Raw genomic sequence first — 27,144 nt, 5'->3', positions numbered from 1 at the left:
GTGTAGATTATGCAAATTTCTACGGATTACATGCAAATTATCAATTCTTTTAGGGATTTAACAGAATCATAAACGAAAGTATTAATGTTGCATTTTTTAATTAGGTTGATAAATATTTAAATTTTAAATTTGCCTTTAGTCGTTAAATCCGTTTTTTTTTATTCACAAATTTTCTAATAAAAATGAATCACGAATATATATTTTTGTTTTATACTAATAAATAATGTTCTTGTTATAATATTTAAATTTGTTTTTGAAGATTCTTTTTTTTTTAATTTTGACTACCATTAAAATGTTTTTGAAGAATTTTAAATAGAATTTTTTACGCAGTTGACACCTCTTCTCTACTTTATATTGTAATCTTTTATAAAGATTAAAGACTGTTGGAGATATTTTAAAGTATGATTGAAATCGAGTATGTTTATATTATAATTGTGAATAATTGTTTCATTATAAATAAGTCGAGTAAAATGGAATAAAAAAAAAAAAAAAAAAAAACACACACACAAATAATTGACAAGAATTCACACATTGTTGAATGTAACGAACATTTATCAGAATTCACTGCAAATTATTTATAATCTACATTTTAGTGCTCAGTGTAAATTGCATTTAAGTATACTGAGAACTATATCGTTAAATAATCTTTTTTAACATTGAGTCCTTGTTTGTACGAAATTTTCAACTAAATTACTAGGTGTAATAAAGTAAGCAAGGAGGCGTATATTAACGTGTAAAAAATTAAATAGTTAACAATGAAAAAAAAATATATATATATATATATAAATAATATATTATATATGTAAAAAATTGTGTATTCTCATATTATGAATGTAGTAATAATAACTTAATAAAATATGAAAAACTACGTATGTCTTTTCCATCTTTTAATACATAATATTAATTTATTACTCATATATATATATAGAAATTTATTAATATTATATTTTACTATTTTGTATATTATTTATTTATAAATTCAAAATCGCTTGGAATTTTATTGTTTTAAAACTGAAACTTGTAATTTTAAATAATGAATGAAGAATTTTATAATCTAAGCGAAAAAATTTGATTTTTTTAAATTAATAGAGATTTTATTAAAAATTGAATTTTTTTCTAATTTAAATTATTTGTAAAAAAATTAAGAAAATAAATTTTCTTTTAATTTTTATACGATAGTTAATAAGGAAGATTGCGATTTCTTCTGATGATGATAAAAGTAGAAAATTCTTTATCAGTAGACGTTTATTGACTTTCGCTTTTATCAGCATTATTTTAATGATTGGAGCACGTGCTGCTTTCTGATGGATAAATCGTCTGCACTAGTCTGTTTAGTCAATGCTCAAAAGAACTAGGTACTTAAATATGTTGAGGCAACGAGATTTTGCTTTATTTTTATAATCATTTTAAGAGAAATTTGCAAATTTTACAAAATATATTTACGTTCTTCTGACATAATCTCTTTAATAAACTAAACGAAAAACATAAATACAAATTGGATTTGAAGATTCAAATAGAATAAAATGTTCGATTTTGCACAAATAACATAACATTGAGAATCAATGACTGTTATTTAAATGTCAATTGAATTTATAGATATTTATTTTGAGAGAATTAAAAAAAAATGAATTGGAAAAAGACGTCGATTATTTTGTGTTTATTTGGATTTGTAAAAGAATTCAGACCCTCGGAACCTTTTGTAACAAGTTACTTCACAGGATCATGGAAAAATTTTACTTCTGAGCAGGTAGAAAATTATATTTTCATTTAATTTAAAAATTATAAATGATGCAATTGAATTGTTCAACTTTACATTTGTGTAATTTTGTTCAGAAATTGTAAAAATTGATAATGAATTAAATAATCAGATGCGAAACTTTGTTTATTATCAATTGGAGCATCAGTTAAATGTTTGTTTACCAAATTGAAAAAAATAAAATAAAAATTCAAAGTTTATTACATCATAATAATAGTTATTATAATATTGTTAATTTTATTATAATTTTTAATTTTGATTTTAATAATATTAATGAAGACAATTTTATTTCAACGAGACGAAATTTATGTAATAATAATTTCTGTTTTATCAATTTTTCATGTTTGTAATAATATATAAAAAAATTGCTTTTTATTTTCAGGTCAATCAAGAAATTTATCCTTATGGAACCTATAGCAATTTGGCATTCTTAATTTTTATATTTTTGATGACTGATTTTTTACGATATAAGCCGGTGATTATTCTATGTGGATTATCAGGAACAGCAACATTTTTAACATTACTACTTGGAAAATCGTTAATTGAAATGCAAATAGTGGAAATTTTATATGGATTATTTATTTCCACTGAAGTTGCTTATTATACATATATGTATGCGGCGGTGGATAAAACACATTATCAAAAAGTCACAGGATTTACAAGAGCCGCCTTTTTATTTGGAAGATTTTTGTCTGGCGTTGTAGCACAATTAACTGTATCTTATGGACTATTGGATTATGAACAATTATTGTATTTGACAATATCTGGTATTTATTAACATTTTACGAGTTGGTTTTTTTTTATCTAAATTCCATTTTATTTTTCGTTTTATGTAATCTCAGCAAAAAAAATGATAAATTTTTCTATATCGTTTTTTGTTATTTTGTAATTTATTTGTGTATTATTATTTAATTCATTGTTTATTTTTAGTTATTTCGTTGTTTTATTTTGAAAAAAATTTAATTTAGTTTGATCGTTCAAAGTATGAGTGATTAATTAATTATTTTTTTTCAGCACTTGGACTTTCAACGGTCTGGGCTTTTCTATTGCCTGGGGTTAAAGGCTCGATTTATTTTCATCGTGTCAAAGATAGTGAAAATTTATCACATGACAATGATGATATTAAATTTGACAAGGAAATTGAATCTTCAATGAAATCACCGAAATCGAAAAATATTTTATTAAAATTAAAACAAGCGTATATATTGTTGTGGAAGGATTTTCTAAAAGCTTTTACAAATAGTCATGTTGTTAAATGGTCTTTGTGGTGGGCTTTTGCAACTTGTGGATATGTACAAGTACTTAATTATGTACAATTAGTATGGGAAACTGCGTATGGAAAAGATAAAAATAAAATATTCAACGGTGCAGTTGAAGCTCTTTATACAATAATTGGTGAATATTTTAATTCCTATTAAAGTAATTAATTAATTAAGGTGGATTTTTTGTTTCTTAAAAATTATTATTTTAAATTTCTTTCACATGAAATAGTTTTTAAATTTGTAAACCTTTTTTTTCACATTTAATTTTTTGTTACATTCTTTTTACAATTTATGTAAAATTTTGAAAATTTTAAAATTCTTTAAATTATAACTAAACAAAAATTATTTTTACTGGCTCACTTGTAATTTTCTAAAAAAACAGTGTGATAAAAAAATTGTTATATATATATATCTGTATTTTTTGTTACAATAATAATGATTATAAATAAATAAATTTCAGGTGCTGTGTCAGTGTTTGGAGTTGGGACATTAAGAATTAATTGGTCTTTATTCGGAGAGATAACTTTATCGATATTTTCTTTTATAGAAGGTATCTTATTATTTGTGTCTTATAAAAGTTATGATATCTGGTTGTTATATGGGGTTTATGTAGCTTTTGGTGTTATTTATCATACTGTGATAACCGTTGCCAGGTATGAATATTTTAAACTTTAATTAGTTCGACTTGTAATTTTTAAAATCTAAAAATACCTTTAGAATTTGTAAATTAAAAAAATGTTTAAAAGTGATTTATTGGTAATTAATATTACTAATATTATACAGTAGCTTTGATTAGTATACTAAAGAAATTAATTTAATTTTTTCTAGTTTTGAAGTTGCGAAACACTTGTCTGAAGATAGTTACAGTTTAGTTTTTGGAATAAATACTTTTCTTGCACTGGTGCTTCAGAGTTTGCTGACTTTTCTTGTAGCAGGCGGAAATGTTTTTATTCTCGACATCAGGCAACAGGTAAAAAGAATGCTTATTACATTTAAAAAATTAAAAAATTGTAATTGAATGAGAATTTTTCAAAAATAATTTAATGAAACTAATTTAATTAATATAAACTGCTGTAAATTTGTCCTTTTTTTTAATTTCAGTTTCTCGTTTATAGTGGTTATTTTGGTGTTCTTGGATTAATTTTCATGATAATGGCCTTATTTACTATTATTAATTATCGCAGACAGGGTAGAAGTTTTCAATTTTGGCTACATGAAGAGAGAGCGATTAATGAAAGTTGATTTCTAGTTTAAATGACACGTAACAATAGAGGTAAAAATATAATTTATCAATAAAATATATATTTTTTAAACATTGTCTATAATATAAATGAGAAAAATAATTATTACAGAATGTGAACGGAAATAATATAAATTTAAATTTATAGAACCTGGACTTTGAACAAATTGAAAACGTCCTGAATATGATGAGAATAATTTTAAAGGAAATTATTTAAATTTTACAAAGCCTTTAGTGTAGTATAATTTTAAGTAGTGAATATAAAATTTTAACAGTTTTTATTTGCAAACATTATTTATTGAATTAAAATCAATTTTATAAGAGCTTAAGTTTTTTATATAATATATTTTTTTAAAAAATGACATTGCAAATTTTATTAATTTCATTCTAAAAAACAAATTTTGGAAATTTTTTCATGATTTTTACTTTCTTTTTCGACTAACAAAAGAAAAAGTTTTTTAAATATCTTATATTCTTGATTATTGTATATTTGTATATATTTGTATATTGTCATCTTGTAATTGTTATGAAAAATAGTATATAGAATATAGAAATTTGATAGTATAGATAAAATGAGACTGAAAAAGAAGTCAAATATTTGAAAAAATATATTATTTTTAACATAAAAATGTAGATACTGTGTTTACAAAAGACGTTAAATAAAATGTTTTATAATAATAATTTTAATAATGAGCTTTTTCTTAATTTTTTGTTCTCATTAGATTATTTTCAATCAAATTAAAATTTATTTAATTGCAATATATATTTTATTGAAATTAAAATTTTTCTTATAATCAAAACAACTTCCTGGACATTAAAATAGTATTTAGATTATAATATTAGAGTTGCGAAAAATATTGAACGTTGCAAATCAATTGAAGAGATAAGTATCAACGAATCAATCGTTATTGAGCAATGATGAAAATGAACTTGAATAAAGTCGATAGATTATATTATTTCTGGATCGAGACCTGCTGTAAAAATAAGTAGCGTAATTTTGTTTATAGACAGATATTTATCAACGTCAATTGCTTGAAACAATAATTGCAAATTTTGTTTGAAGAAAATGTGTTACGTATAATAAATGATTTAAAAGTTTACAGAAACCATTCGTTTTATATATATATATATATATATATACATATATAAAAAGTCACTAAAGAAAATATAAGATTTATAGATATAAAATGTAGAAGAAACGTTTACATTTCATTTTGAGATTATTTTAGACTATTATCAATTTTCTTTGGATTCCGAGGAAACAAGTGGAAAAATTTTAATGTGACATTCAAGAAATGATAAAAAGAAAATAAAACATGAAAGAAAGTGATTGATTATCTACTTGCAATAATTTAGAGGGATATAATATTAATATTTACAAATTTTTCATTTTAAAACATGGATTTTCTTAAAAACTTTATTTCTATTAGTTCAAATTTCTGCTTAAGAATTGAGTAAGTATAAAAGTCTTGTAAAATTTCGTTATTATTAAAAACAAATTAGATAAATTTGTATTAAAATGCTATTAAAATTTGTAATTAATTTTAATATTTTAATAAATGTATTTTATATTTGTTTTTTAAACAAAATAAGACTTAGAAAATTTTTGATACATTCAGAAGAGATGAATCCTAAAATATGCGATTAAGAATAATAGCTCTGTTTGTGTAAGTAATGTTTTCGAATGATATTCAGTCAAAGGTCAATGATAAAAACAGAACCCCCTGCAGATCACTTTACTCTCGATGGTTAACTGTCTTGGAGATCCCTTGGTTTCGTAATATTTTTACTTATCTTCTGAATGTTTACTCTTTAAGAGCAACTTTAATGATAGGAAAAAAATCACTTATTTTTTTCAATTAAATACCTTTATATCAAATCGATTTATGAAAATGATCATTTTTCATAATTTTGTCAGCAAGGAAACAGTTTTTATTGAATCAGAAAAGAAAAATTTCAAAACAATAATTTGAATGAATAATTCAAATGAAATGAAATTTTCCTTTGATAGTTAATGTTACAAATTTTATTATTCTTCTCAAATTTAAGAGTTGCATTTTTCAATTGAACAATTAATGTTAATAAATAGTTGATAAAGAAAAAAATTAAGATAAAAAAATTTTTTTTACTTTTTTCCTTTTTCAATATTAGAATTAAAATGTCACAAAAAATGTAGTACAAGTTATGTCATATATTGATAAATTTTTTCAGAATTGAAGAAACAGAAAATTTCAAGGCCAAGTTGAAACGTGTCGGTACATAATTTTCCTAATTAAAAAAAAAAAAAATGTAAGTTTTTTAAATTATTAGTTTTTAAACTTATGAGTGCAGTTACATATATAATTGTTTTAAAGCATTTTTTTACCTTGTTTTATAACCATTTTTTTCTTGTGTAATAATTATAAAAAATTATTATGATAAAGAACACGGAAATAAATAAAACTAATTGTATTTTTTTTTTTTTTTTGTTACTGAAAATAAGAATTTTCTATCTCATATTGATTGAATTAAAAATATAAAAAAAATTTAAAAGTCTGTTCTATAAACTAAAAAAGTTTATAATATAAGCAAAAAACAAAATGTAAAATAAATTAATAACCTAACTTTATTTCCAAAAAAAGAGGGGAAATTTTCAAAAATAATTAACTTTAGCTTCCTTTTACCAAATGGATATGTTTATTTTATCATGCTAATGATAGACTAGTATTTTTTTTTATAGAAATAATTGCTTTTGATAAAAAAAATGTCCAGGCTCAAAAATAAATTTATGTTACAAAAGTTAACTTTTGAATTCTATATTAAAACTAATATTAAATTTTAAAAAAAAATTAACAAGTTTAATAAGTAATAAGAGAAATTTATTTTCTACAAATTTTTTTATCTAGTTTTTATTTCTTCAAATTTAGTATTTAATTTATATGTATTTAATGTAATTTTAACATTTTAATTTTTAAAAACTTTTGCTGAAAAAATTTTTTAATTTAAAATCAAATTATATAATTATTATAATTAAAGATAGTTGATAGTATTATAATTTGATAAATTAAAATTGATAAATACCTTTTATTGAAAAATTAATTATTTCGAAAAACAACAGTTTTCCCGCCCTAGAAACGCCATCTTTTTTTATATTTAGGCGATTTATCTTTGACAGACAACTTCAGATTAGGCAATTATATGAATTGCAATTCACTGGAATTCTTTATGAAATAGTACATACAATAACAGTACATACCTGGTTTAGATTTTTTTTATTTGTAGTACGCCATTTCCGTTAATAAGTAATGTTACAGACATTGCTTTTAAAACAGTTGTATATCTTACCATTTTTGACTCAGTATTTGATTTAATTTACATATATGTTTTTAATCATTTTAACTACAGTATTTATAATATAGTCAATCATAATAGTGTGATAAATTTAATTTTATTGATTTCTTTCTACTGTGCGCGGTAAATAAAATAACTAAAAATCGAACACAATGTCAGAAAATCTAAAAGAAACTTTAAAACACGACTGTTTATGCAAAGGATGTCTTGAAAAGTAAGTTTAATAGTTAATTACTTATTAACATTATTATTTGTTTTTGAAATTAATAAATATTCAATAAAATGCTTTGTAAATCAATTTCGCGGTACTAATTGAAATATATGTGTGCATTAACCTGTACCTGTCATACCTGAACATATGATTGTGTATAACAGGTTGCCTGTTTTTCGGTGAGTCCCCCGAATAATTAAAATTTTATAATTAAAGAAATGCCTAATTATTTCCACTGTAATTTGTTTCTATTTTAAAGAATTTTAATTTTATCAATTAATTTTATTTATTTTAATGGAAATTAATTATGAAAATTAATGGTTGTACAATTTTTGGAAATTATTATAGTTTGATATTCTAAGAATTTTTTTCATTTGTTTACATATTCATATAAGATTAATTTCAATACTAGTAAAATATTGAAATTATCAATTTAATTGAATTTTGATTGATTTCATTAGATTTATTTAACGGAAATCAATTATTAAAATTAGATAAGTCAAAAGTGAATTCTTCTTTTATGACTGCTTAGATTAATGAATGTAGGCCATTTATTTCTACTGTTACTCGGCCATTGACTTTTTATATACCAACTATATACTCTGAACAATATAATAAAGTATTATCGTTTAATGTCTTTTATGTTCGCAATATTTTATTTTGATTTTGATTTACAATGATACATCATTTATTGTCTTTTGAATATTAATAAAATTTTCATTTTTATTTTTTTATTCAATGTAGTATTTATTTTAGTATATTATATTCAAAGTATATAATTAGTATTTTTTTATATTTAAACTAATTAATTAATCATTATTAGGATTATTTCTTTTGACTATATTTTTAATTCATTTTTTGGTACTTTTTGTTTTTAAATTTCTTATTAAATTAACATACTTATTATTAAATGGTTTTTCCATATTTATGAAAAAAAATAATTATATATTCTAGTTATATTAATAATACAAATTTATTTCTAAACTTTTAATGAAAATATTGGAAAAACCTAAAAATCATGAAAAAATGTTGTTTAATTTTTTTCAATTAGAAATGTAAATTTCAAATTTGAAAAATCTTATATTTGTTTTTTTTTTTTTATTTTCAATGCTTTTCAAGTTTGTCTAATTATTGCTATTTGAAGGTTAAGAAATTGTTTATGATAATTTGAAGTTAATTTTCAAAAAAATATATATTTTAAAATAATAATTATCATAGAATGAAAGTTATTGCTCATTTTGTTGATATATTAATACCGTAAAGAAATGTATTGAATAATTAGAGGGAAAAAACATTTATCTCAATTACGACAATTTAGATATTGTAATGAAAAACATTCCAGTTTTATATATGTGTTTATATATTTTCGTAAAGTATTATTATAATCTTTTTTTGATACTCTAAAGGGGATGATGAATTTTATCAGTAAGGTAACAATTCAGAGTTCATACTATATCAATATTTAATGTCATATACATTACTTATCGGACACATAACTTTATAATATAGAGTTCATTTCACAATTGTAACACTTTTAAAAAATCAAATATTTTCAAATAACTGCCTTAATATTGCGTCGTTATTTTACATATTATCTGAATAATCTAATATTTACACAAAACATTTGAAATAGTGAGAAAAATAGAAAAAAATCGTGATTTTGGACTATATGTAGAAAATGCATTTATTTAAAATTAAATTCAAATTTTTATAATAATAATAATTTTTTTATTATTATTACTATTATTATAAGAAATAAATATTTATTTATATAAAATGATTATAAATAAAGTCATTTAAATATAATTGTTTTAAATACAAAAATTGTTAATTCGAATAAAATTTATTTGATTGGAATAAAAAATTATTTGGTTCAAGTGTAAATATTTATTTGATAATAGTCAAGTAATAGATTATTATTTAAATCAAATAAATTACTTTTTAGTGTAACAATTATTTCTTTTTAGAAAAATATCTTCAAATCAAATAAATTCAAGTACAATACATAAATAATTTTTTTTTTTTTATTAAAAAAAGAATCAAAAATAGATTTCTTGAAATGAAAAAAAATATCATAATTAGCAAAATGTTAATTAAATTAAAAAATTTTTATATCAGAAAAATTGTCATTTGTAATTTATCAAGAGTTTAATATTTGACTTGAATGCATCATATCAAATGAAAATTAATTAATGAACACTATATATTGTTTTTATTCACACTACATATTTAGTAATATCTGTTGTTCTTAAAAATCATAATATTAGTCAATAATAGTGGTCAAGTTATATATTCAATGATGCAATATGTTATCATCGAGTATGATTATTCATAAAATTGTGTGTCATATAAATACAATTTTTTCTTTTCTACCATAATTTTATATGAGACAATATAAACGCAACGTTTAAACAAACAATGAAGTCCATAAAAAAAACATTATTTAGCAAAGAAGCAGGAAATAATGTGTTTAAGACAATTTCTTATACATTGTAGATTTGTTTTTTATACACCTATTGGAAACATTTTTTTAATTATTAAATTAAAAAATTTATGATAAAAAGTAACGAAAAAAATTGTTTATTGTAAATTTTCATTTTTATTTATTTTCATATATTTTCATTTAAAATTTTTTATTATGTTACATTTTTTTCTTGTCAAGAGCAGATGATTATAAATTTGAAATTAAAAATTCCCATTGGATTAAAAAAAAAAAATATATATACAAACTTACTTTTTTATTATAATTCTATTATATTTATTTTGATTATTATTATTTATATATTTTAAAGTATTTATATTTTTATATTTATATATTTTTGTATTTTCATCTATTTTTATTTTTTTATAAATTATCTATAATAATTATTTTCTTAGTATATGTATTATATTATAACTTATAGTAAATGATTATATAACTTAAGTTTTAAAAATCATTGTCTTGTTTTTTACAAGTCTTCGAATTTTTTTTTGTTAATTATAAAAGCAACCATTTGCTTTAAAAAATCTATAAAATTAATTATTTTCTTTTCTTTATATATAATCATTTTTTACATAATAATTATATTATATTTATTTCTATAATATAGTTTTAGATTGAAATATTTTTACACAACATTGAAACTTTTTTTTTTGTAATATACAAAAACCTAAATTTATAATTATAAAAATAAACAGAAAATCAAGAGATTTCAATTTTTTTTATAAATAAACAATTATGACCGAAAAGCCTTTAATTAAAAAAAAAAATGTAAATAATAAAAATTATTTGTATATAATAATTAATTCTTAATGTCAAGTTGAAAAGTAAATGTTAAATAAAATTTTTCATAATTATAATTATATGAAGGAGTGTATATATATATATATAATTTTCGAAAAATTATTGTAATTTCCATTATATGTGTAAAAATGTCACAACAACGGACTCTCGAACGTTCATCCAGATCATATATTGGATGAACCATGAGGTATGTTGCGAGACGATATATTTAAATGCTTTTTTAAGACAAGTCTTCAGCCAATGCATGAATATCTTAAGGCAATTGAAGCACATTTACTCCATAACTACTTTTATAATGGGTTATCATTATATGCCCCTGCGAGTCCGAGGCCGGCTTTTTATCTTGACGTTCATTGGGTGCCGTATATAAGTAATTCCAACTATTTGTCAGCTGTAACGCGACCATTTTTTTTTATCTTCGACTCTTGGTTATACTATAAAGCACTGGATGCTTTTATAAACCACAAACAGTTCGAAGACGTCAGCTCAAAGTGTGTAACGTCATTGTTCAATAAATTTTATCAATTTTCTATACATATAAAACTTCATTCAGTGCATTCTTCTTCTTCTTCTTCTTCGTTTATTTTCTTAAAAATTGAGTTTTCAAATATTACACGCGATTGTGATTTTCAAAAAAAAAAATCAATAAGGGTGAACTGTAAAGTTTTTTTAAAAATTTTTTTCAGTTTTTTTTTTTTTTAATTTCAAAATGCCATTTTTGGGCACTGAATCCGTGAATGGACATGGACAACTTAAAAGGCCCAATGAAAACGAGTTTTTGCATACTCTCGTGAAACATGCACCTCACACTTCGTAAGTCTTTTTTTTTTAACTCTAATAATGGACATTTTTCAAGGTGAAAAAAAAATTATACTGTGAGTAATTAAAATTCCTGTTTGAAAAAAAGAGAATAACTGTGTAATTATTGGCTCATTTGGAAGAAGAGTTATTCACGCGTTTTAGTTTAAATTGAAGTTAATTAATTGTGGATATTTTATATTGAATTAACCAGAAGTTTTTTTTTCTGAATTTTCTTTTTCTTTTGATCTGTGTGGTATATTTATTTTCAAAGCCTTACTCATTTTAAAACTTTTTCACGAATAACTCAAATAGAAGATTTTTCTCATGGGATATTTTTTTTTCTTCTTTCTTTCATCCCTTATTTTCTCTAGATTTGAAAAAGTTGAAAGTTCTCTTGTTTCCGTAAGTTTTGCTAGTTAGTTTTTCAAAAGTTTACTAAATTCTTCATTTTTTTTTTCATTGTTATCAAAATTTTTATAACTGATTTTGACTTATTTTTTGATATAATTAAATTTTTTTGTAATTATTATTTGATTAATATAACATTATAAGAAATGAAAAACTTATTCTCTAAATTTGAGGAAATAAAAATTTTAATTAATTAAAATTTATAGTAATTTTTACTTATTATTATTATTTAAAATTTTAATAATAATTTAAATTTTGAAAATGAGTTTCACACAGGATATACATAAAATTAGTGAAAATTAATTTAAATACATTTTATCCTTTTTTTTTGTTGTTAAATGGAAAATAAAATATGTTCTACTTTTCTATAATTTATGTATATATTTTTTTAAAATTGTTTTCAGGAAAATAGATAAACTTTGACGGAGGTTATTTTTTAATAAACAAAATACGATTTCTCTTATTTCAAAATTACATTTTTTTTACACTAAAAATTTATTTGATTCAAATACTAAGTTACTTGACTATTATCAAATAAATATTTACTTGAAACAAATAATTTTTATTTAAATTAAATAAATTGTATTTGATAATATTTTTTAATAAAACTAAAATATAAAAATATATAATAATAAAATTTTTAATAATATTTAAGAATTTTTTTTTTGTTTTTTTCATTAATGAAAATTTTAAGCTTTCTTTCTTTCAAACAATAATGTTATATCGCTGACGCCCTTAATTAAATACAAATTACTAACGAAGTGTTAAATCATTGTTTAACCAAGTGGCATAATGTTTATGGTAATAATATATAACATTATATGAAAAAAAAGTATAAACAAGACATATTTTTATTAGCACTAAAAAAATGTAATTTATTATGAATATAAATTTTTGTATTTTCCACTTACGAATTTTTTTTTTTTTATTATTCATATTTATTTTATTAAGCATTTTTTTTTAAATTTTTATTCATTCAACCCTTAGTAGTTTATATTTCATGTAAATGATCTCTATTAACTATTTTTTATTCGTTTTACTTTATAACCTTAAGTCAAATTTTTAAGATCGAAAAATAACTGCTACATAAATTATTTTTTAATATAATGCGCATAATTCACATTGTAATTTTATGATAGATCTTAGTGCTTATTTTAGAGTTATTTTAATAGTTTAATAAAAAAAAAATAAAAGAAGATAATAATATATTTATTTTTCATTATTATTTTATTAAATTATTATAAATATATAACGTTTCGTGTCATCACTTCTGACTTGAAGCAGATAGGTGTAAGGGTTGTAATGACATGAATATTCCACAAATCCACTGCGTTTGCATTTTGAAGATAGGTTCTGTTTTGTATGCCAATCATATAAGTACATACGAAGCTGAAGTATGCAACGTTTATGATAAACTATTTTTAAAGAAATAATTTTTTAAAATGAAAAATTTTATAATTTTTTGTCTAAAAAATATTTCTTGTAGTTTTCATTAATCAACAAATTATAAAAAAATATTTTTTATGCAAATAATTAAAGAAATTTTCATTTTAAAAAAATAATTTCTTTAAAAATCGTTTATCATAAACGTTGCGTACTTCAGCTTCGTAGTACATTGTATAATGTGCATTACGAGAATCGTAAACAGGAATGTTTAATAATATTTTACTCTTTTATTTTATCTATTTATTTTATTTTTATTTTATTTTTATTATATTTTATTTTACTATTTAAAATAGTGAAAAAATTGAAATAGAAACCGAAATATTATAGAAAAATGTCTCATCGCAATTTTCGCATTAAAAAAAAATTGGTTTTAAAAGTTTTTAAATACAGAAAATTTTGTTTGAAAATATTTTTATATTATGAGAAATTTTAATAAAATTTGATGTGACAAGTATGATAAAAATTTATATTTATATAATTGTTTATTTAGTAATATTCATTTATTTATATTAATAGACGGAACAAGCCCTTTCGTACATGAGTACTTCTAAAACTGTAAAGCATTGCCCAACTTATATTTAATTAAATAATAATTATAATAATTAATAATTTATTTTAATTTTAATATTTAATAATTTATATTTGTATTTTTAGTTTCAATATTTGAATTTTCGTTACAATGAAACATTTTTTTTTTTCATTAAATAGAGATGAGACAATTTTCAGCAAAAATTATTGTAAACTTTAGCCACGAAGTATTTATATATATATGACAGTGTGAATTTTCATATGTAGCGTTTTGTGTAATATATATGTTTACTCGGTATTTCCTTATTAATTTCGTATCCTTCTCTCCCTCTCTTCATTTAAGACATAGAATAAGGGATGAAAGGGGGAGAGTATCCATGGATGGAGTTAATATTTAATTGCACCTTAGATTTCCTTAGGTATACCATAGTGAATATTATTATAGAACAAATCTCTTACCTTAGATGGGATTTAATTGAAATACATTTAATGGGATATTTAATTTAAAATTATACGCTCTGGCAATCAAAAGCCTTTAGTTTAATTCCGTTTAATGATATATATCTAACAAGGTCGTGAAGTCTTTTTTAATTCTTTTCATGACCAATTTAGAGAATTTTCAATGATAAATTGTAATATACTATATTGTAATACATTATAATAATTAATTATAATATACATGTATTTTTATCAGCACTAAAGTTTAAAATTCTATATTTTTTTCAAAATTTTTAAAAATTTTTCCTTTTTAAAATTTTTTTCTCCCTATAATTTTGTTTTTTTATTCAATATTATAGAATATTTCTCAATTTTACAGCAAAATAATCCTTTAATATTTAATTTATAATTTTATTAAATTTTTATTTATTTTATTTATTATTTTATTTTATTTTATTTTATTATTATTATTATTTTTATTATTTATTATTATTATTATTTATTTTACCTAAATAGAAAATATAATTTTTATTGAAAATGATAATTTTTATTTTTTTTTTCATTGTAAAAAATTTTTTAATAATAGTTGAATAAATTACGGCATATAAAAATCTCAAAACATTAGTGTTTTTCTAAAAAAGAAAAACTAATTTCCATATTTTGAGTAGTTTATTCATATAATAATATACGTTAGGACTAATGCATGTATCAGCAAGTGCACGTGTTACAATCCGTTTGTATGCAAGTCTGCCGAGTGCGTTGTGTTTCGAAGCATGATTTGTAATACCTATATATATATATATATATATATATATACGATGGGTTGCTTCTCTTGTTCGGCTTAAACTATTGCTATATTTGTGCTCGTTAGCACGTATCACGAACAAATTATATCATCGATTTCCGACAACTATATTTCTATACGACATTTAATGAAATGTTCTTCAATTTATTTATTATATCAAAGCGCATATAATGCCCAACTTCACTGAACCAATTTCCATGCAAATCTTACAATCTTCTCCAATTTTTATGTGTTCAATTTTGTTTCTTTTCCTATATCCTGTATAAATATGTACCTAGTATACATTTTCAAAACAAAAATAATAAGTTTCAACGAAAATATAATAAATATTTTATGTATATTTATTTAAAAATATTTATAAATATACTATTTATAAAATGTAAATAATAATAATAAAATAAAAATTAAATTAATTAAAAATGAATGTATAAATTTAATTAAAAATTGTAGAATTAATCGCATTTTTTTTGTTTTTTTAAAAAAATTAAATTTTTGATTTTTTTAACAATTTTTTCATTGCAGAAAATATTCTACCACAAAAAACAAAAAGACATATAAAATACAAATTTAAATAAAATTTTTTAGAATTAATCGCAATTTTTTTGTTTTATGAAAAATTGAAATTTTTTTCTATAAATTGGTAAATATTGCTCTCATTACATTATTGCTCATTATATTTTTTTCGAAAAAATATTTTACATTTAGAAACGAATTAAATATAATCTTATTTGAAATGTATATTTTACTAAATTTTTTTTATAAATTAATGGCGATTTTTTATTTCTAAGAAATTGAAATTTTTATTTTCTTTGCTTTAATTTATGGAAAAATATAATATTAAAAACAAATAAAATGATTTATGAGAAATGAAAATTGTATTAAAAAATAATGCTAAATAATTTGTCCTCTATGAGGAAGTAAATAATATTCTTGACAATATAAACATGCTAACGTATTTTATTAAATTGAACGAATATGTTTATAAAGATAAAAAAAATTGTGTTATAATTAATTTGATATTTCAACTTGTTTAGTAACCGGAAAAACTGGAAAATAGCTGGAAAATCAGACATAGGAATTTTTCTTCAAACCGAGAAATTTGAAATATAAATTTAAAAAAAAATATTTCTCTTTTTTTCCCGTAAATTCAATTTTTTTTGTTTATTTAAAATTCTTAAAATTTGTACAAACAGAATAAAATTCTCAATTTTTCCCTCATATTCTCTTTTTTTACCTAAATTCATTTTTAATAAATTATTTTATTGTTAGAATTTGCGTTAATAAAAGAATAATGTAAATGAAAAGTAGTGAACTATTATATTTGTAATCTTAATAATAAAATCTGAGAAAAAAAATGTTTAATGTCGTCAGATAGTGGCTTTTAGGATTTTTTTTGAAAGAATCATAAAATCTCGAAATGTGCCACCAAATTATTAAAAAGAATTTGGAAACCTGAAGTTTAAGCACAACTGTAGATCTTGTTTTATTCTGGGAAAATTTTTCTAATTTAAAGAAAAAATTATTTATATTACAATTTCTTTTTACAGATATACTTTTGAAGCGTTACAAGAGAGCGCAAAATATCTATTGGATCGAGTACCATTCACTCCAAAAATAGGAATAATATGTGGGTCCGGAATGGGTGAGTGTTAATTAAAAAAAAAAACCATTTTTTTTCACTTTTCATTTTCATTCAATGGCGTTATAGAGAGAAAAGCTTTAAATACAAAAATTTCATTTTTACTCTATTTTGAGATTTTAACAAATTATGAAAATTTTCTTCGGTTTTCATTTTTTTTTTTTCTTGTGAATTTCTTTTATATTTTTGTTTTAATTTCGGGATGCATGATTATGTTCTAAAAATTCATTAGTTAGAATTTTCATTTTATGGAATTTCATTTGTTTAAATTATTATTGAGCCGAATTTTTATTTGTTCGAATTAGTATTTTGCAGAATTTTTATATAACCGAAAATTTACTTCACAGAATTTTTATTTGTTCGAATTTCGGTTCGAAAATCAATTTGATGAAAATTCTGCAAAATATACTACTTAATTCGAACAAATAAAAATTCGGCTCAATAATAATTATTATGACAAATGAAATTCCATAAAATGAAAATTCTAATGATTATTGGAACATAATCTGGCGTTCCTTAATTTCGTTAGGAAATTTTTTCGCAATATTTTTTTAGAAAAAAAAATTAATTGAAAGAAAAAATGTTTCATTAGTTAATAAAATGACATTCGCATGAAAATTTTGAAATAAGAAAAATTAACAAATTATTAGATAATAATTTTTTTGTAATTATCGAATAGATATTAGAGAAAATAAAAATGAAGGGATTTTTTGATTTAACGCTTCTCTAGATAGTTTGTTTTTTATTTTATTTGCCTTAAACAGGAGAATCTGAACAAAGTGAGTTGTGTCCAGGTTCAATAGCAGATTCGCTCACGGAGAAGCAATGCTTTCCCTATGAAGAGATCCCGCACTTTCCAGTTTCAACGGTGACGGGTCACGTTGGACAGCTGGTCTTCGGTTATCTCGAGAATGTCCCAGTCATGTGTATGCAGGGCAGGTTCCACTACTACGAAGGCTATCCACTTTGGAAGGTACATTTCACGTTGACAATATCGTCCCAACTCTTGTGCGCGCGGATAACAAAGCTACTTCAACCTCGAGAGAAATTTCGCTCTCTAGAATTAGGGTGAGAGAGAGAGAGAGAGAGAGAGAAAGGGTTTTCCTCTCTGTCTGACTTAAACCATTCGACCAAAAACTTTACTAATTTGCGCTTATTTACGCTATACTCGAAACCCCGAGAACAATTGTTAACAAAATATCACCTCTCCAATCTACCTAATTGGATTATTTGCCCTTCTGCCTGTGATTCATTCAATTCATCGATGCAATTTTTGTCCCAGTTATATTTGCTGGAAAAAAAAGTACAATAGTTATACGTGACATAGACAATAAATATGAAACACTAATTAGTGCTTTGATTTCTTTTGAATTCAACAAAAATTCTATTTGTTGCACATTAAACTGAATTTTCATAACAAAGAATTTTTATTTAGGTGTTCTTTTTTACACTGCCTTAAATTAAACGATAATAAAATATAATTTTATAGCAAACAAAAGATGAATTCTTATCCGGTCTATTTTTTAAAAGATAAATAATAAAATAATAATAAATCAATAACATTTTTTTTTAACTTTTTAAAGAATAAATTTATTTTTCTAGATTTAAGGTCAATATTACTTTTCTGATCTCTCTTCAAAAAACAATAAACCTGATTTTCGTTTTGAGAATCTAAATTAAAATTATATTTCATTATCGTTTAAGGCCATGTAAAAAAAAAAATCTAAATAAAAACAGAAAACGAGTGTAAAAAAATTATTATCAAAGAATTTTGATAACATAATTTTCATGAAAAAGAATTTTTTTTATTAAATTTGAATTATTCACTAAGCAGAATTTTGAATTATCTTTATTCACATTTATATTGTATTCAATAAAAAAAATTTTATTTCATTTAAATAGTCGGTTACTATAATAAATATTCATATTTGTATAAAATAATTATTATTTGAGTCAATTAAATGGTATTTGAAAACAGAAATTATTGATTCGAATATAATTTATTTAATTCAAATAATAATTATTTGGTTCAAGTAAATATTTATTTCATAATAGTCAAGTAATTGATTATTTGACATTAAATAAATTTTTTTTAAGTGTATAAATCTCATTTCATCAAATTTTATCATTAAAGATAATTTTCATTTAGCAAATTTTTATTTAATTTGTACTTTACTAAAATTTTAAATAGTGGACTTTCTATTTTATCGAATCTTGATTTGTTCGAACTTTAATTGTCGATTAACAGAATCATCAGATAATTGAATTTGATTGAAATTGCATGAATTTTAAACTTTTCTTAATAATTTTATATTATCATTAATATGGGTGAACTTTGAAAACATATTAAATTTTTTTTAAAAATTCGTTTCATTTAGTATTCTTGAAACAAAAACATAATGATTTCTGTAAAGTAATTACCGTTTTTTTAATTAGTTGGCAATGACTTTGTGGTCGAAATATATAATGGAATGACGCTCACTTTAACAAAAAACGGTATTAAATTTTGAAATAAAAAACAGAAATTCCTCCAATTTGACACTAATTTTTACTTAAGAAAAGGAAAAAAGAAATTTTATTAAAATAAGGAAAAAAAAATTAGTATTTTTAAAAATTCTAATAGAAAAAAATTTCAATTTATTTGATTCAAATAATCGGTTACTTGACTATTAATTATCAAAATAATAAATATTTATTTAATTATTATTGCAGTCAATTAAATGGTATTTGTTTCAAATACAGAAATTATTAGTTAAAATCTTCAAATACAGTTTATTTAATTCAAATAAAAATGATTTGTTTTAAGTAAATATTTATTTGATAATAGTCATTTAATTGATTACACAGTTTTTCTGAGGATCTCAAATTGAGACCATAAAGTGTATCAAATTGTTGATAGTGCAACGTTTTGATTCCGTTTATGGTCTCAATTTGAGAGCCTTAGAAATTTGTGTATTTAAAGCAAATAATTTTTTTTTTTTTAGTGTATGAAAGGAAAATAATATTCGAGTTCACATTTATATATGATCAACGATTTTTAAAGAAATATTTATTCTGAATGAAAAATTCTATGGATTTTTGTCTCAAAAACATTTCTTACAATAATTAACAAATTATTAAAAATATTTTTTGTTGGCAAAATTTTTTATTATTTTTCAAAATCTTTAACGTTCGTGAAATTTTTATCTTAAAATTTTTTTTATAATTTTCTGTCTTAAAACAAATTTGTTTTTTCTAATCTTTTATCATAAACTTGATGGACTTTAGATATTGTGATGAAAAAAAAAATTTACATTTTACTTTAAAAAATGATTAAAAATCTCAATAATAAAAATGTAAAAAGTTTGAAAAAAATTTTGCTTACAGTGTGCAATGCCCGTGAGAGTAATGAAGCTTGTTGGTGTGACTCATTTAATTGCAACGAATGCGGCCGGGGGTTTGAATCCCAATTACAAGATCGGAGATATCATGTTGGTGAAGGATCATGTAAACATGATGGGATTTGCTGGCAACAATCCACTCCAAGGACCAAATGATGATAGGCAAGCTTAGTCATATTTATCAATTAGTAATCAAATTTTTAATAATTTTTTTTTATATTAACATTTTTCTAGTTTTTATTTTTTTTTATATTGAATTTTGTTATTTTATTATTATTATCATCTTTGAATTATATTTATTTAGAAATTCATTAATTTATGATGCATTTCTAAATCAGGTCGAGTGATATTTTAGAGCAAGAGCTTTGCAAATAAAAGACATTCTTGCAATTTTCACATTTAAAAAATGCATATATACAATAAACATTTAGAGAATCTTTGCTTCTCATTGTTTGTACATTGAAGGAAATTTAATATTAAAATAATGTTTGCATTTATCTTTTAATGGGAAAAATTGTTCATTTCATTTATTTTTAACAAAGAGTTTTAAAACTTAAAGAAAGTAAAATACAAAGTCATTTTTTTTTTAATCTAAAGATTATTTTCTTTACAAAATTGAACTAATGAATTATAAATATTGATAGTCAAAAGAAATTTCTTTATTCTCTAAATTTGAATTAGTGAAAATTTCTATTAATTTTCAGATAGTTTTCACTAAAACTTATATAGTACAAAAAAAATTAAATCTACTAAATAAAATAGTAATATTTAATTAAAAATTAGTGGATGACTTTTTACTAATTTAGATTTAGTGAAATTGATCGAAAAACAGTTAATTTTTTTTTTAACTTCACAAGGACTTTAAGTTTGTTTTATTAAATTGTGTAAAAAAATTTTTTTATAAAGAGAATTAATAAAATTTATTAATGAAATTAGTTTTTTAGTTGAAAACTTTGTTGAAAATTGGAAAATCCTTATTTCAAAAGGAATTTTTTATTAAAGAGCAAATTTTATCTCAACTTTCAAGTCGAGAATCACTCAATTGAAAGATCTAGATGGAAAAAAAAAAATAGAAAAGAACGATAAAGTAAAAATAAGAAAAAGGAAATAATTAATTTATTTCATTAGAATAACTTCTTGAATCGGATTGATGAACTGTTTGCACGACATAAAGAAGCTGATTGGCGTATTTACTTAAGAAACTCTCGCGTAGTACGTTTCTTTTACATTTCTGACAAGGTGACGTGTACCCCACCACCACGTTACCACCTCGTTTTCACCTTTTCGCAATTCTCAAACCCTGACTTAACTTGCGCGAGGTCGAGCTTTTGGAGCTTTTCTCAGAGTTGCTGCTTCTTCTTCTTCTTTATCCGTTTTCTGTTGTCACTTGGTCCAATATTAATGGACTTCACCATCTCTCGTGCCCCCTCTCTCTCACTCTCTCTCTCTTACTCTCATTCTCTCTTTTCAGTTTATTTCCCGTTTTTCTTCTTCCACCGGGAATTACTCTTATGAATCTAAGGGGTGGGTTTACCAGCTTTTTTACTTTCAAGAAATAGGCTGCATTCACTCTCCACGAACTGGTATTTATTTTATTTCTTTTTTTTCGCCTCGGGATTAATTTCAGTATCATTCTCAAATTGTATAGTTGATTATAAAGCTCGCTGCTCTTAAATATTTGCGATTTTTTTTTAAAATTTTAAAGAATTTACACCATAAGGTATAACGGTGAAAATATAATATATAATCCATTTTATACTGAGTTGAAATTATTTTCCACATTGGAGAGGTAATTTCTTTTTATTTTTCCATTTCTCAACTGACGCGTTATTCTTTATTATTGAGGGAAAAAATTTATTGTCACCTTTTCTATTTTTCAATTTTTTGAAAATATATGCAAAAAACAAAAAAAAAATAAAATTTGCTGAAAATTTAAACTGAAAGTAGATTCTTTTTTTCATAATCGCGACTATTTTAATTATAATTGAAAATTAAAATTCTAATTTTGTATTTTTCCAATTCTCAATTTTTGATTAAATTGTGTTTTTTTTTCGTTTCAGATTTGGTCCCAGATTTCCACCTATGAATAAAGCTTACAGCACAACACTTATGGATATTGGTAGTCAAGTCGCAGAAGAGATGGGAATTGCCGATATCGTTCACAAAGGTGTTTATACGTGTCTAGGAGGTCCCAGTTTTGAAACTGTTGCCGAATTGAAGATGCTTCGAATGGTGGGAGTTGATGCAGTCGGTGAGTTCAAAAATTTATAAAAATATCAATTTTTTAAAGAAAAATTTTTATATAATTATAATTTCATTTTTCTTGTAAAAAAAAAAATAAATAAATTTTGACGTCCAGTTAAATGAAAATTCTGTCAAATAAAAAGCTAATTAACGAATTTTATGTTATATTCATCGATTTGTTTTTTTAATTTGATTTTTCCTAAAAATTTAATCAGTAAAAAATAATAACAATAATAGATTTTTGGAAGAGAAATTTTATATAATTATAATTTTGTTGTTTTTTTTTTGTAAAGGAATTTTTTTTTTTTTTAATTAAAGTGTAAATAGAAAAAAATTACACTGCGAGTATATTGTAATTTTTTTCAGTTGTAAAATTCACTTAGTTAAAATTTTAATTTAGATTTAAAATTTTCTTTTAACTAAATTTTTATTTTCTAAAAAAAAAAAAATTGACGTCTCAAATGAGAATTCTGATAAAAGAAAATTCTGTCTAATAAAAATCTATAACTAATGAATTTTATGGCATATTCATGGGTTTCTTTTTTTAATTGCTTCTAGCAGAGACTGTAACAAAACAACTATACCTTAAATAAAAACCTTTGATCTCTATTGTAGAATTACAACTAACACTTAACAGATATAGTAACTAATGAAGCAATTAATTATTCTGATCAGAAAATAACAAACAAAGCAATTCTCGTTTATGAGAGCGATAAATGAATTTATATATTTATATTTCAGTTTGATCAAATGAAAATCTTTTAAAAAAATATTCAATAAATATATAGGTATAAAATATGCATATAATACGGATATTCAATATCCTATGTATCTTATAGATATAAAATATATTATACATACATTTATTCATAAATATATAATTTATTTTTTACAATAGTTACTATCTGTATAGATATTCAATATTTATCGTTTTAATTATTTCTAGTTTTGTCCAGTTGAGATTCATTAAATCTAAGTTTCAATTTTTTCTTGAATTAATCATGTTTTTCGATTAAATAACTCCTTTCGACACTTTATTAATTAAGATACAGTATCCTCTTGAAAGATAATATATATTGAAATAACTTTCATTTCAATCAATTTTTTCACTACTTTCAAATTGATTTAAAAATTTTTATTTCCTTTCATATGTGTAAATTTTTAATTTCAGATTTAATTTTTTCTTATACATTTTTCATTTCTTTGATTATAAATATTTCCTTTCAACATTTTATTAATTAAGATATACAGTATCCTCCTGAATGATAATAATATTGAAATAACTTTTATTTCAAACATTTATTTTTCAGTAGTTTTAGTTATTGATTTTAAAATTAAATAATTTTTTTTATCTAATTTCCTTTTTTTTTGTGTATAAATTTTTTAATAGTAATTTTTAAAAAATATATTAATTTTTTTCAATAATAATGTAGAAAAAAATGTTGCTTTCAGGAATGTCAACTGTTCATGAAGTTATTACTGCCAGACATTGTGACCTGACCGTTTTTACATTTAGTCTTATAACGAATATTTGTGTGACGGATTACAATGATCATAGCGAGGCAAATCACGAGGAAGTTATAGATGTTGGCAAAAGTAGACAACCTGTACTTCGAGACTTTGTTCGACGAATGGTTCTTCGTTTGGATGATATTATAAAGAGCAATTCAAAATAGAATTTTATTCTATAGGTCATAAATCTCCGTTATTAGTGTCAATTTTCATGTACTTTTCTCGAATCTTTGACTACAAAAAATAGAAAAGAAAAAAAATTCCAGTAAATCGAAATAAAAAAAAAGATCTTTGAATCTTCACCGTGAATGAAACAGCGCTTATTTAAATCGATTTCTACATAATAGGTATTTATAAACTTGTTTGTTCTCACAGTTCCTCTAATTTTTTTTTTTTTTTTTTTTTTATTTAGAAAAATCTATCCTCTCGAGTTAATAAAGAAATCGGTCAATTAATCATCTAAGTGTCTTAAATATTTCAAAAGCAACTGGAATTGCAGAAAGAAAAGAAAAATCTTGTTTATTGAGCATAAAGTATAATATAATTGAAGTAAATAATTAAAATTCATTTTAATTGAATTTTATGAGATAAAAAATAATTATTCCTTTACTATGTCAGAGGATAATTTAAAATCTTGACATTATACATGAACAAATATTTTGGTTGATAAAAAATTACAAAAAGAAATTGCTATTAAAAAATCGATTTAACTGAAATAATTAAAAAAAATTTTTATTATTATATCTATAATAAGAGAAAAATTAACTTTCAATATGAATGTTAAAATGAATGAATAAAGAAAAGGAAACAAAAATTTGTTATTTTCGAATTAAAAGAAAACAAATTGTACTAATATTAGATTTGAAAAAGAAAAATGAAACGCAAAGTTTGAAATGTAATGTAAAGTCTAACATATTTGAAAAATTACAAGGGGAAAAGAAAGTTTAGAAAAAGAAAAGCTTAAGAGCAGTTAAAAAGTAATGGAGTAAAAGGGAAGAGGTGCTCGTATATGGGGAAATTTCCCAGTCGTGACACGTACTTGCAAAAGGCTCAGACTTTTATGTGTTCCTTTCTGAACCGTCTGACGTTTCAGACTGTTGAAAATGAACACTATTCTCAACTTTCGAGTGCAAAGAAATTTTCAGCCACTCAACATTTTTCCCCATATCAGCAACTAGCGGGGGGAAAAAAAATGAATGTCTTTTTATCTTTCTTGACATATTGCAGAAAAATTCAAAATATATATCTAAATGCAAGTACTGTAAACTGTGACCAATTTTTATTTATTAAAAATTTCATTTATTAAATACAAAATGTTATTGCGCTTAAAATAAATATAAGTATTAATTTCACATAATAACAAAACAAAATATTTATATAATATGCACTTATTTTATTTAACTTTTTACTTTAGAACTTATATATTTTATGTTAGACTATAGATATAAATATACGTATGTTGTATTTTTTCATAAAATTTAAGTTTCATAAAATAAAATTTCACTCTACGCAAATTTATTTTGTATTAATATAACACTTTCTAATTGAAAAAAAACAATCAGTTTTTAAACATTTCACTCACTGGTATATTTGTCTCCGAGCCTACTAACCCATTTATTTGTTGCAAATATATTTTATTTCATTTAAATAAAATTATTTGAACCAAAGAAAAATTTATTTATGACAAATAAAATTTTTGTTTACGTCAAATAAATAAGTTAGTAGGCTCTGAGACAAATATACGTTTATTTAATTCAAGTATATTTTATTTGATTCTAATAAATCATTTCTCTGAATGATTAAAATGGCAAAATTGGAATTTTGTTATCTAGCAATAAAAACAAAAAATGAATTAAATTTTGAAAAATCATTAAATATGATATAATAATTAACTTTGAACATTTTGAATTTATATAGTTATTATTATTGTTATTATATGTATATTCATTAGTAATATTAATTTGTTAAAGTTCTCGAAATATTCAGAGAAACGTAAATCAGTGATATCATATAAATTATAATAATTTGATTAATTTTTTTTTTATATTTTTCCAATAAAATATAAAAATTCATTTATTAATTGATAATAATGGATATATGAAATTAAATTAATTTTATGAAATATTTAAAGTAAAAAACCATTTTTCTCCTTTTTTTTCTTTTTTGCTTTTTAGTGTTCTGAATTGATTTGTCACAGGTTCTCATGGAAGGATATCGGAGGCCGAGTAACTGCGCGAAGGAGGGTTATATCTTGCTCCTCATTCCAGCTTCAATTTCGCTCCTTTCGCTTCGTTACTTTCATCTCGTTTCCGCGCTTTTCCATCGTTAATGCATCGACCTTCGCCTTCGATAAATCCCCCGTTCAGCAGCCTCGAGGAACCATACGGACGATTTCGTAGTCTCTCACTCCTCCTTTAAAATCTTCTCCCCATTATTACCCTCCTGAATTAAATTATGATTTGACAGGTAGGAAAACTTAGAGCTTTGCGCACGACAAAGAGAATAAAATGAGAGAAGATTCACTTCGAGATTTTCACAGGAAATCGTCTCATTAGGAATGGTTCGTGAAAAAGAGGAAATAATCGTTTTGTCCTATCGCCGGAAGTGGTAGTATTGCGCAAAGGGTTTAGACGCTGAAAAATTGCCTCTTTTGTTTCTCTTTGCACGCAAACTACTGCGACAAAAAAAAAAAAAAAAAAAGGTAACGAGAGAAAAGAATATTCTAAAATATTCTTTAAGTTTTTTTTCTTGCATTACGCTATTTTGTTTTGTATGTACTTTATTTTATTTATTTTAGAAAAAGAAAAAAATTTTTTTTTAGAAATTTTCAAAAAATGAAAGTTTGATAATTTTTATTTTTT

The 27,144-nt window shown here is 22.2% G+C and overlaps 2 protein-coding genes across 8 annotated transcripts; both read left to right on the top strand.

Annotated features, from left to right (window-relative positions):
* The first annotated feature begins 1,317 nt into the window (after window positions 1-1,317).
* On the top strand, window positions 1,318-6,592 carry LOC127290215 (thiamine transporter 2-like). Of its 4 annotated transcripts, none has more exons than XM_051318660.1 (7): window positions 1,318-1,747; window positions 2,139-2,523; window positions 2,771-3,151; window positions 3,479-3,671; window positions 3,847-3,988; window positions 4,120-4,291; window positions 6,470-6,592. In XM_051318660.1, exons 1-6 carry the CDS (start codon window positions 1,625-1,627, stop codon window positions 4,258-4,260), a joined length of 1,365 nt encoding a protein of 454 aa, XP_051174617.1. In that variant the 5' UTR covers window positions 1,318-1,624; the 3' UTR covers window positions 4,261-4,291; window positions 6,470-6,592. The 4 variants fall into 4 exon arrangements, with proteins under 4 accessions (XP_051174617.1, XP_051174616.1, XP_051174615.1 ...); XM_051318659.1 differs by lacking the exon at window positions 6,470-6,592 and adding an exon at window positions 4,407-5,364; XM_051318658.1 differs by lacking the exon at window positions 6,470-6,592 and adding an exon at window positions 4,371-5,364.
* A 967-nt stretch (window positions 6,593-7,559) lies between these two features.
* Window positions 7,560-25,797, top strand: LOC127290212 (purine nucleoside phosphorylase-like). Of its 4 annotated transcripts, none has more exons than XM_051318654.1 (6): window positions 7,560-7,802; window positions 17,056-17,150; window positions 17,912-18,120; window positions 20,514-20,689; window positions 22,588-22,778; window positions 24,224-25,797. In XM_051318654.1, the coding sequence occupies exons 1-6, from the start codon at window positions 7,741-7,743 to the stop codon at window positions 24,445-24,447; spliced, it is 957 nt and encodes a 318-aa protein (XP_051174611.1). In that variant the 5' UTR covers window positions 7,560-7,740; the 3' UTR covers window positions 24,448-25,797. The 4 variants fall into 4 exon arrangements, with proteins under 4 accessions (XP_051174611.1, XP_051174612.1, XP_051174608.1 ...); XM_051318655.1 differs by having other exon boundaries at window positions 7,562-7,802; window positions 17,942-18,120; XM_051318651.1 differs by lacking the exon at window positions 7,560-7,802 and adding an exon at window positions 11,479-11,895.
* The last annotated feature ends 1,347 nt before the right edge of the window (window positions 25,798-27,144 follow it).

Source organism: Leptopilina boulardi, unplaced genomic scaffold (assembly GCF_019393585.1).
Source record: "Leptopilina boulardi isolate dan_hultmark-lab unplaced genomic scaffold, ZJU_Lbou_2.1 LbouV2_58, whole genome shotgun sequence".
Taxonomy (NCBI): Eukaryota; Metazoa; Arthropoda; class Insecta; order Hymenoptera; family Figitidae; genus Leptopilina; species Leptopilina boulardi.
This window is presented reverse-complemented; position numbering and strand designations above follow the sequence as displayed.